The sequence below is a fragment of the Seriola lalandi genome, unplaced genomic scaffold (assembly GCF_002814215.2).
Source record: "Seriola lalandi dorsalis isolate HSWRI2012SDOR001 ecotype SW California unplaced genomic scaffold, Sedor1 jcf7180002054559, whole genome shotgun sequence".
NCBI classification, from domain to species: Eukaryota; Metazoa; Chordata; class Actinopteri; order Carangiformes; family Carangidae; genus Seriola; species Seriola lalandi.
Genome location: NW_019525112.1, coordinates 2,202,046 through 2,214,774, shown reverse-complemented (window position 1 = coordinate 2,214,774; position 12,729 = coordinate 2,202,046). Strand labels below are relative to the sequence as shown.

General features: G+C 38.1%; 1 protein-coding gene across 1 annotated transcript in view; it reads right to left on the bottom strand.

Moving 5' to 3' along the window:
- Positions 1-12,729, bottom strand: part of LOC111662190 (glypican-6-like) — an 85,561-nt gene that overhangs the window by 47,139 nt on the left and 25,693 nt on the right. Inside the window, exons 3-4 of the mRNA XM_023415970.2 lie at positions 10,024-10,415; positions 3,011-3,176 (exon numbers count right to left, since the gene is read on the bottom strand). Coding sequence (XP_023271738.1) covers positions 3,011-3,176; positions 10,024-10,415 — 558 coding nt within the window. The remainder of the gene's footprint in view (positions 1-3,010; positions 3,177-10,023; positions 10,416-12,729) is intronic.

Below are 12,729 nucleotides of genomic sequence, written 5' to 3'. Positions count from 1 at the left end.
TTTTGCAACAAGATTGTCCAAATGACTAAATATATTGTGAATTACATCCTCCTCATATAGCAAGATTATCATTTCGTAAAACAATTAGGGATATAGAGTCGGCTTTAAAGCTAAACCTGCATCAAGCTGTTGTTTCTTCCTCAGTATTTGCCAATTTGGTTTAAACTGTGGGGATGTTTAAACACAAACTACATTCAAAACTTCCACAGCATGCTTAAATACTATCAGATGTTCCTCCAGACCACCAATGTCTTGTGAATCCCTTGGAATCTGCACCAGTTAATGCTTCTGCTGTGTTAAGCTCAAAGAAGTGTTTGCTTTTATTCCCACTTGTGGGTGGTGCTTTGCTCCACACTTCCGTCTGACAATACCATGATGCACTGGAAGACAACATGACTAAATTCCAGAGTATGCGACGGAAAGCATACTGGAGACCACTGGAATTTGCATATGTGGCCTTTCAGATGTCGAGGGTTTTTTGAGTTCATTAATGTGGCTTTACACTGCACTACACCCCTGCTTTTAGGGAAAAGTTCCCCTACATGACACAAGCCAGCATCTGTCAGTCTTGTCGTTTTCTCCTGCCGCACTGCAGCTGCTCTGCCCTGCTCTAGTTGTACACATAGAGCCGTTCAGGCCACCATGGATAATATGTGAAACAGATCTGCTTCAGTTCCACTGCATGTATCCTGTGACTGGTTGTTTTCTATTGTTTTGCAAAACAAGCAACATTACCCCCGGCCTAATAAACTGTTACCAAAACATTGGCTCTCATAAAGAGTGATATGCTCTGATAGACATTAAATATGTATATATAATTCTGTAAGATATATATATATTCCATTATGCATCTGCTCTTTTTTTTTTTTAGACATCTCTGTTAAGACCATTGCAGGTGAAAGTCCTTACTGTTGTCTTCAGAGTCTACTTGTCTACATGAATCAATTGCGTCTTTAAAGCTTCATTAGGAGATATTTTTGCTAATAACATTGAATCAAATAACTACTTGTAGTGTCAAAAGTGTTGGTAGTGCTGCAGATCCCACTGAGAATCAACACTCCACCCTGAAGCTCTTTGCAGCTTTCACCTTCTTTGAGCCGCTCATTGTTTTGGTTCGCTGGTCCATATAGTCCCAGTGGCTCTCACAAAGACTGGCATAAAACTTTGTGCAGCTGTATCAAGGTCACAAGCTTATACAAGCTTGATGCATACTACATGGCCAGTATAAAATGGACAAGTGCCAAAGATGACGAGGGACTGATGAGAAGGGCCGAACATCAAGCAGGCCAAACTAGAGCTAAAAGGGGAGTGAAAGACATTTGGGGGGTGGGGTGTTTTTTCAAGATGGATGTAATTAGATCTCTCTGGGATCTGATTTGACTGCTAAGTGTGCTGACTTGAGGGAAACAGTTTCTGGAGAATCTTCACCAGCATTATTAGGACTACAAACATAAGTTTTTTTTTTTTACCAACTTAAATCTGAAACACAAACCTCTGACGCCATTATCACTCCGCTAGCTACTTTTACGACCAAATTGCTAACGGTCAAGTGTGGCTTTATATGATGGTTGGGGTTAGCTGGTTGCCCCCATATCACATTTCAGTCATTTGACGTGTCATTTCATGGCATGCCATTTGACTAACCCCTAACCTTAACCGAAATGGCATTAAATGACATACAAAAACTTAAGATGTATGCAAACATGAAATGCGAGATGTCCCTGAAAGTGGCGTGGTATTTAAGTGCAGTCCCATGATAACAAAGAACACATTTGACTGGATAAATTTGTGAATGCATCTAAATGTGCCTAGAAAGAAATATTATATAAATATAGAGATATTTCAATGTGTTACAGGAAGGGAAAAAAGGCATTTTGAAATATAAATGCAACAAAATGCTTTTTTTTTTGTCAGAAACAACTAGAGCTCCTTCTTCTATTTGTCACAGCAGCCCAGTCACATTTTCACTGTCACTGCTCTAGTTCAGTCCTACACGATGAGCCTATCTAACTGACAGCAGGAATCATCTGTGTAACGCATTCTATGAAACATTACATAAATATATAAATATTACATTCATGTTTGTATTCTTTGTCTCTGAGCTGAACAAGTTCCCATTGAACTTCCCTTCACAAAACTTGACACTCCCCGCGGTGCACTTCTGCCCTATTACAAGTCTCCATTTAGCCCAGCAGGAGAGCAGAATCCCATGAATAAAACCTTTTCATGCAGGAAAATATTGATGGAAGAACAACAAATAAAGCACCTTTTTTTTTTTATCTGAGGGCCCAACATGTGTCAATGAAACTGATGTTGTCAGACTATGACAACAACACAGCCTTAGCTGTAACCGCTCTTAAAATAGAAAGTCAAACATGACACATTGATTTGTGTAATCCTGCATACTTAAAAAGTTAACATTTTGTTAGTTAGTTACATACATTACTTATGTAATAGTTACACACATTCAGTTTACATAGGGCCAAAAGAGACACCAAATACCATGGAAACACAGAAGGACCATTATAATTTGAATCATATAAACAAGTTGATAACTAATTGTGAAATTTAACTTCAGTCAAACCAAATGAATTCAGACAGATTATTTATTAAGTCATGAATTCCTAATATATTCAAATGATTATGGCCTGTTGTTTACTTCCATAAAACATTAGCCTCAAAGTGCCCAAACCATTGTGTTTAGTGTTTCAACACTAAGGTGTTTACTCTCTAATGAACAAAAAAAAGAAAGAAAGAAAAAAAAAAAAAAAAAAGGTATGAACTACAAATATTACTATATTATATTATATTACTACAGCTATTGCTGATCTCACCAAACGCCCCAGTCTGCAGCAAAAATGTATAAAAGCGTAAAGCAGTAGGGTGGAAACTGACTCTATACCTGTCATTGCGAGTGCTTATATGTGACTTTCCTTGCTTATGACATCCATTGGAGGTAAACACCCAGACATACATATATAGATAAAAAAAACATCTAAAAAGGACTTACCAATGTACTGGTTCCACTCTGGATCCAGGTCAGCTTGATTGGCCAGGCAGCCCTTCATGACATTCAGGCAGTAGTTCTTACAGGGTTTAACTGCTGGCATGCCCTGACAAAAAGGGCAGTACAGCATCTTTGTCAGCGCTCGCATGCATGCTGGAGTGCTGCTTACCTGCAGGGACACAGAGTGTGAATTAGCATCTGGACAGGCCCTATGAAATCCATGATCATTTTATTCATATTCTGTCACTTGTCAACAGTAACATGGAAGATTTGAATTCACCGTTTTTCATTTTCTCCTCTATTCAAATTATTTTGCCTTGCCTGAACGCACCACAGTTGAGTTTTATCAGAATACTATGGTCAAAGTATTATTTTGTAAAAACCCCTTCATCAAAAAAAGTGCAAAAAGCACATTCAGAAATGTCACAAGAGCCTAAACGAGAGAGTTCAAAAACTTTTATCACAATGACTGTCAATCACAACAAGTGTGTGATCATTACCAGATCATTTGCCCTACATTTAAAGGGCAAAATTAAATAAAAACAAATATTCATTTGCCTACTCCTCAGCCACATTTGGCTGTCAAGCGTTTTTTATGAGTTACTCCTCTTTCTGTATTTGTCATTTCCCTGATTTCACAAACAAAAAGGATGTGATGTTACTGTGTGACAGGTGGAGTTTGAAGATGGTGGTAAGGCCTCATTAGTCATCAAGTTATAAACAAACATAAAAAAAATATATATATAAGTGTGTTTTTTACAGATAATCACTCCACAGCAAAGACATTTGGTAAATCATCATAATATGCACCTCACTTTAAATTAGCCACTATTTTGGCTTGTCAGACAGAAAGTGTACATAAGCAATAGGCTAACAATTGCAGACAATAGGCCTTAAAAAGTACAACACAACTACACACTGAAATATATTATTGTGTTGTAGTGACTGAATTAATGTATAAGAACTGAAGCAGATAGTTAATAGAGTAGCTCTGTTCACGTCTCTCTCAAACCAGCTTTTGCTTTAAACTTCCTGACCACTGAGATCTCACACCTTTTAAATAGAGCATGAACTTGTTTTTTTTTGTTTGTTTGTCTAAAATATCAATCAGACAGTCAAAGCACCTTTAAAAGAGGATTATTTAAATATTTCAAGAATATGTTTAAAAGTATAAATGCACTGTTACACAAAATGATTTAGTAAAATACTTAAACTTATGTCTTTCTGAACATGATCAATATTACCACAGATGTCTCACTTAACAGCTACTTCGACAGATCTATCTTACTACAGTATCTCAGTTCACAAGTCATAAATACAACTGGAGGCATATTCATTTGGATTTTGGTCAGAAACATTTGAAGATTATCTTAGTGGGTGGAAGTTAAATTGATCCATTAGCCACAATTAGATTCATCGTGCATTTGAAGAGGGTGAAAAACAATTAAAGTGCATAATTATGAAGTTCAGCAATCAACTGCAGTATTAATTGAGTGCTTCAGTGTTGTTTTCTTAATCCAAAAAGCTATATCCCCACTTAACAATGTGCAGAACATGGAACACTTTTCAAATGTTTTCCAGGCAGACTAATAACCGTAAGTAGGATGTGCAGATGTAGATATACTTTTGCCTTTTTAGGGAGAAGACAAATTAGAAGAATTTGCAGCTTAATTCGACACTGTGGCACATGAAATGAAGGGTGCTAATTACAAGCATCCAGTTCATTCAGGTTCTTTTTCTTTTCTTTTTTTTGAAAAAGCTCAAGCTTTGGTGGATGAGCGAGTGTTGTATGCCTTTTAGACATTTTTTTTTAGCCTATTTATTGTAAATAAAACTGACTCGACTTGACTGGTGTGACTTGAACAGACTGTGGGTCACTTTGGTGAACAGCTGGGATTTGCACAAGCTATAGAGAAATTTTTTTATGTCTCATTCTGGAGGAATTGTGATGGTGAAAAAATACCCACAGAACAAACTACTGGACAAAGCTGACTACTGGCTGGATCAGCTGTTCTGCTGTATTATATCCAAAGTGCAAAATCTTATCAATGTTTTGCCTTGTGTAAGCTAGTATGGTGGCATTTGAGATAGCAAATACAAGCCTGACTGCATGACCTACTAAAACTGATTTTATTACATGATTTTTGAAGAGCATGCAGCACTCAACATTCTTACTCTCTGCACTGAAATGCTTACACTCTGAAGCCCTGTCAAGATGTTTGAAATGAAAGCTCCTGGGTCACAGCTAATGGATTTTTTTCCTGTGTTCCATCAAGCACCAACAAGCGTCTTATTAAACATCTTTCATGCTCAAAATCTGCCTTTTAATACTACACCCAAACATGCCATGGAAGCACTTATTAATGTCTCACTTCCTTAAAAAAAATAAATAACGACATTCTAAGCACTAATGCTGCAGTACTGAGGATTCTTGATGGCATTTAACTCTATGTTGTTATTCTATAGTGGATGGATTCACTTATTGTAAGTTTCTTTGGACTAATGGATGTGCTACATTGATGTAATGTAAAAGTATGAAGAGGAGAAATTCCTACCACATTTTATTGCCATCTAGCTTGTGTGAATGCAGGGCAAGCTGGACACAAAACAACATAGGGTTTCTTGTATGAAAATTAAGACATGATACACTTAAGGAGTTGAGTATCAAAATGAAAGCTGACTGTAACTGCAGGGTGGGGAAATTAATTTCTCAGTCTTCAAGAGGAAACCTGTATCATAGTTTCGATCAAAATGATTCATCCCCCTTGACCTGCAAGACATTTTTGTGATGTTATGAAAATTTAATGAAAACATATCAACAAAGGCCTTGTTAAACTAAGATACTTTAATAATGCATTTTTGAGTGATTTTTGGGAACCTAATGTTGATCTTACTAATGGTGCAAAAGATAAATTACAGTTCTCCAACTTTAACGCCGTGATAGTCGTTTTGTCCCTACTATCGAACACGACACATAAGAGCGTACCAGCAGCAGGCTTACCAGACCTTTGTCGTCATGGTTACATTAATAAATGTGTAGATATGGTCGCGGATCGGTCATGGTTTGGTTAGGTTTAAGCACAAAAACTACATGTTTAAGGTTTAGGAAAACTGGTTGTGGTTTGGGTTAAAAAAAAAAAAAAAAGTATTTCCTTAAGGGTAGAGGACCTTCATCGTCATGGTTACAATCATAGAAGTCATGGTTACAAACAAACAACATCAACTATCGGTTTCACATGGGAGACAAACTGGGGTCTCCTGTGTGAATATCCTGTGTTTTGTCAACCCGTGCATCCACCCCAATATCTCCTCCGAACCTAACGTGGACTTTTCTCACTCTATGTTACAAGACTTGCTTCTCTGCTCCCATCTAGCTCGAGGTCAACTAACAATAAAACAATAACTGTGGGTCATAATACAGGACTGGTCCAGATGAACTGTGGGCTTGTTTTTTTTTTTTTTTTGCTGGACTGTCTCCAATTTTCTCTAAAAAGGCCCATTAGCATCATAATTATTACTTATTATAATATTTTGTTGAGCATCCTTCAACCTTCATGACCTCCAATACTCGTCTCGGAGAGTTTCTCACAAACTTCTGACACCTCTCTTTTAGTATTTTAGCCCAGTCTTCATGTGCAAAAGCTTTCACCAGCTCACTAATTTTTCCATGCTGCCACTGCTTTCTTTAAATACCAGCAAAGATTTTCAAGTGACTAAGATGGCCAACTAAGGACATTCCAGAAACAATTCCTAAACTAAACTTTGGCCACTTACTATATATCAGCTTCAATTTAAGGACTGAGTGCACCACATTCTTTTTGATGCTGGTGACAAGGTCAAGTTAACCAGTTGCTGCAGCAGCAAAACACCCCAGCAACAGGTCAGATAGCTTTGGGGTTAACACATACTACTGATCCATTGCTCCAAACAGTTCCAGTTTAGTCTCATCACTCCATTTTAAAAAAAAGACTCCTATAACTGGACGGGCCAATCCACATTTTTTCTTCCACATTCAAGTCGAGTTTTTATGTGCTTTTTGGTCAAGTATGGAATGAGACAAGGTTTCTGGGCTTGAAGTACTTGCTTGTTTAGTGTTCTCCATATAGTCTGATACTGACAGATACTTCTGTTCCTGCCTTCATCAGGTCCTCGTGCAAGTCGTTGGCAGTAATTGGACTTTTTTTCTTAGCTGTTGTTTTCAACTGTCTGATTCTCCCTTGAAAAATTTTGCTCTTTCTTCCACGCCCAGGAAGATTTGCTGCTGTACCATGAGGTTTAAACTTGTGTATGATTCTGCCAACCATGTCTCTTGGAACTTGAAGTGTCTTGGAAATCTTCCTGTAATCACTGACTTTTTGGAGTAATGAAGGAATTTCTTCTCTTTGCTTCTGAGACGGGTCCTTTATCTTTGCTAGGTTTGTTACTCAGCTTGGCTGCATAGACAGGATTTATATCCATATCACAGTTGAAGCAAATTCAGAGCCATCATACCTTTCCCAAAAGCTTAATTGTCTTCTGCAATAATTTGATAGCTTTACATACTAGCAAATGATTAAAAAAACATCAACATTAGACATTACACTTTAGATAGGGGTTTAATAATTATGACATGGCTATGTTACAAAAAGCCCTGCTACCCTGAGCGATCAAGTTCCATATTTTCATTATCAATATAATTATACCACTCAACTCATGAGTGTCATTTATAAAAAATATCATCAGGAAACCTCTGTTATATAAACCCTTATACACTCAGCAGGGTTGAATAAATTAGATTGTAACTGTATGCACACAGGCAAAACAACAAGATTGTTGTGGTATTGTTGCTAGGCAACAACTAATTCAGTTGATAATTAGCTCTTAATTACTCAGAACATGTTATTTAATCAGGCTTTAGTTGTTGTACAGCTCCTCTGTAGACATGACATGTGACTATGCCATCTGCAGTATTATCTGTGCTGCCTAGATGAGTATGATTTAGCTACAGCCAAATATACTGTGGTAAAGCACCATGTGTCACACAAGTAGCTGGTCACGGATCATGAAAATTATAATGAAATCATAGCAAAATCAGAGATCTTCATCTGCACTGCCACATCTCTAGTTATTAAAGTGAATACTAACAATGTTGTAAAGCAAGTTGTTCCTATAAGAATGAGATGACAATTACAAAATCCCACCTTAAACAAAAAGATTAAAAAACATAAGCCATGCTGCATGAATAGTAAAAGTAATAGTTCCTTATTCATTTAATTTGAAAAAACCCTCGTCCTTCATCATGAATCATCTTATTAATTAGTAATATAGTGGCATTTCAAAGTGTGAGATAATATTAATGATATTTTATCATGTCAAATCTCCACACTCTAATAACTTTCAAATACTAATAAACAGCAGCAGCAAGTGAGCGCATGGATTAACAAATTTTTTTTTTTTTTGCATTAATTTGTATAAAACACATCTACACCTTTGCATGTATCAGATACCGTGTCATCTTGCTATAGTGAGTGCACTCCGATTAATAAATGTGTTCTTCTTTTTTTGCTGCCCATATGAGAATTTAAATGTTCTAAGAATCAACAACCAGACAAATAATTAGAAGACTTTAATCACTTCAGATAAACAGAGGCAGATGTACTGTTTGGGTAATGATCTGGAATAAGTTTGAGCTTTGTTTGTGAGACGCAGACTCCAAACACGAGTTTCTGCTTCCTCAAAGCTCTGCTGGGTTTTGTGTTTTGTCTCTTAAGCCGTGAAAAGAAATAAAGTACTACATCATCTACTTTAATTCAATATATATCCCGGCAGCAATAAGCATGGATGTCCCATCTTAGAGACACTGTGCAACAGACACCTCTAGCAGGGTGTCTTATTCCATTATGCTTACACCCAATCCCTCATGATGAGTTTATACCCTGGGGATCAAAGGGCTGCAGTCCCAGACACATGACCTGGATCTCAGGTCCCACTGAAATGTCAAGGGGTGAAGCTGGGACATGCCTGCTTGTAATAAACGCAGGGTGTAACTCAGTAAACGCATACTAACAACACATCCTCTGCGGCTGCTTCTAAATGAGCCTCACCACTACTACTGGTGAGGGGGGAGCTGACACAGGCTGTGAAAGGGACGTGTTTAAAGTTCAACAAGTGCACTGGGACTAACACCTTAGCGCTTTGTCTCTGATGATTGAGGGTTACTATGTTTTCATTGGCTTCTGCGTCTATACTTTACAGCAGTTGCATGAATATTTATAATAGTGTTGATTATCCAATCCAACTGATATCAATATCGTAGTGAAAAGAAAACCAGGGTGGCTGGGGATTTGCAGTGTAGTGCTTATCAGGGCTTCTCTCAGCTCACTAGAAGGCTTGCAGAAACAGTCCTGTTGTTGAGTGCGAATAAAATCCAAGCCTTAGCCTTTTGCTTTTTTTTTAATCTTACTTTGTACATGATCAGAACTACACCCACTCCCAGAACAGTATGATATCCTGCAGAAGCTGCATTAAGATTACATCGCATCAAACATAATACTAAGGCTACACCATGATTAATGGCTTCTATATACTGGGTGAACAAATATTAGGCAAGAGAGCAATAAACAGTGATGGCAGAAATTTCATTCTTCTCCTTTTTCACTGTCTGGGCTTTTCTCCTGAGCAATCCATATACCCTTCAACACCTTTTTCAAGAGAGCACCTGAACAAGCCGCCTTGAGCCCAAACTTCCTGAAGACATGCAGCAAGAGAGCCCACATTAGTCAGAAAAGTATCTGGCAGGAACTTGTTCGAGTGAAAAACCAGGGGGAAATGTGTGCTCACTGCAGAAACACCAAGACCTTGGGCCTGTTAAAATATATGTAGGATACAGAGCAAGTCTTAATTTTAGCCGAGGTCAAATACTGAATATTTTCCATCAGAATCCGCAAGTGAAATCAAATTATTGTTGCGGGTTTGCAACGGTCAGAAATAAGCAGTTGATTGGGTGTTTTATAATGCAGTTAAATTTGAACTTTTACCTTAGACACTCTCTGGGCCACCTCCCGGCCAACAGAGAGCCCTTGGACGAATGTGCGTGCAGCGATGAATGCCCGGGTAACCTGAGCCTTGAGCTTCCTGGGCACGTCTCCAAAGGGCTTGAGTTGGTCGGTGTACTTACTGATACACTCCAGATAGTCCTCAGTGATGACGTACTGGGAGTTGAGCAGCGTGAACATGCGCTCCAGTAGCCGCGACCAAAAGTCATTAAGCATTTCCTCCAGGTTAACATTCCCTCCTGTGTAATAGCGCTTCAGCTCGGCAAACAGATTCTCAAAGACTTCCGAGTTCTGCATGTAAGGCTTGCCGTAAGTCCTCACAAACATCTCATTCAGAGACCTCTCTGTGTTCTCCAGCAGCTCCAGGAAGAATTCTGGGTTGAGAAGAAATGAAAAGGTGTTACTGATTGTCTGATTTTCTTTCATAAATGATATATGAACATTCTGTACATGGCATATATAGATATGCCTTGATAAGATGTAGTGGGAGCCCTCTTTACATTTGTGATTAAAATAGAAACACAGCAAAATTACATTAAATGTGTCTGATTGCAAGAGAGAATGCTGCATTAAAGCGAGTGTGCTTGATTGCAATTCAAACAACAAATGCGCCAACAATCACAATATACAAAAATAGCAAATCAGTTAGGGCGTTTGATGTTGATTCCATTTTGAAGAGACTTCACAGCTTTGTCAATTTTTATCTGCAGTAAACTACTTTTGACATTGCAATAGGAGTCTTCCACATATAGTTCTGTGTTTGCAGTGCATGAGGTCTGTAATGTCCATATCTTACCTTTAAACCCCAAATACATTCATGTACCTTGATCTATATTGGTGAATGATTTTCTATATACAGATTCTGACTGGAGTATTGCTCCATATGCTGGAAGCATAAGGCTGTCAGATGAAGTGTAATAAATTATCCTTCTATATTATGATGATTCCACAATAAAGTTTGTCTGTGGGGTTTGGAGCCCCTCTGCATACTCCTTTTAGGCACCTTGTTGTTTGCCTCACGACTTCTACGACTCACCAGAAACTGAGATGAGATGATAACATTTCTGACCATCTGCTATTCACAATGATAGCGCTGACTTTCAAGGGCCAAGATTAAAATTTAAATAGGCTTCAAAACTGCAAAATGAAATAGCTGAAGACTAGTCAGAGGAGACTCCAATTCCTATAAAGGATAGTGGAGATTAGAGAAAGTCTTTTATTTTCCTAAATTATTGCATTTTATATGCCCAAGCCAAAGCTTTACAGCAGGATTAACTGATTTCTTTGGCCACTTGAGTGGAAAGACCTGTAAACAAGATATTCATATATTATTATCTCATACAGTTGATATGGCGAACATTTGACATCCACTAGACAGATTTCTTTGGAGCCAATAGTCTAATATTCACTCTCTATTTAGTTCTGTTTAGGTTTATGCAAAGTCCTGGCGGTAAATCTGGTTCTTTTAGATAATTCTCTGTTGATTAGTCACCTTTCACCTTACACAGTCAGTTACTTCATTGTTAATAAAAACATATTGATTAGTGCAGCTTTAAAGTCTCTAGTTTCTCAGTGGTATGGGCTAGCGGAAAGAGGAGCAACTGTGTGGACAAGGCCAGCAGTAAAACATTAAAAAGGTAGGGATAATTAAAAATAATGAGCTGTGTGGGCGGCCATTGTAACAGCATGTCAGTTATTAACACCACGAACCCTGTCACTCATGTGTATTTTTTCTTGGTTATCACAGTGGTGGACTATTTAGACTATGCAGAGGTTGAATACTAGAAGTGAGTTCATTTTACATTAATTGCAACCTTTGTACATCCCTGAACAACTATTCCTGCAACCTAAATGACCATATACAGTAGGTGGTTTGTCTCCATCCCTGCATTCGACCCATAGGAGCAACACTGGTGGGTGTACCTGACGTTTGTTGTCATGGGAACAGTAATAATGGTTAAGGTTGCCTAATGGTCATGGTTTGGTTAAGTTTAAGCACAAAAACTACTTGGTTAGGCAGAAAAAAATTAATTGTGGTTGGGCTTAAAATAAGTGCTTCTTTACCGTAAGATTTGTTGTCATGGTTACAATAATTCCTACATTTCACATATGGACGGATGGATGGATAGATAGATGGATCCATCCATCCATCCATCCATCCATCCATCCATCCATCCATCCATCCATCCATCCATCCATCCCAAACTCAGTTGACTTTGTCACTCTTCACCTGATTTCCTCCTTTGAGCCCGTCATAATTACTACAGCTGTCAGACTGACCATCTGTAAAGCAGCTGTAAAGCAGTTCATGGTACCTGGGTCACATGACATACTCTAAACACATATCTACTGAGAGAGATTCATCTGGCACCACTGAGCCATGCACATTACATGCACTTATCAGAATGGCCCTGACAAAACTGTAATGGATTTGAAGTGGTCATTAGTGCTCAGCAATGCAGGTGAAATTACAGATTACAGAAGCAGAGAGACAAAATGGCATGACTGTCCATGACACCACACCAAATCACATCTTATTAGTCATATGTTGCACACCAAAAAGAAAAGTAAAATAGGAAAAATATGCCGGCAGAATATTAAAATTACTTTCATGCTTTTTTTCCCCATTAGTACCTACAGTATGCAGGACTTCTGGTGCTGGCCAAGGTATCTTTATTTTGATTATTC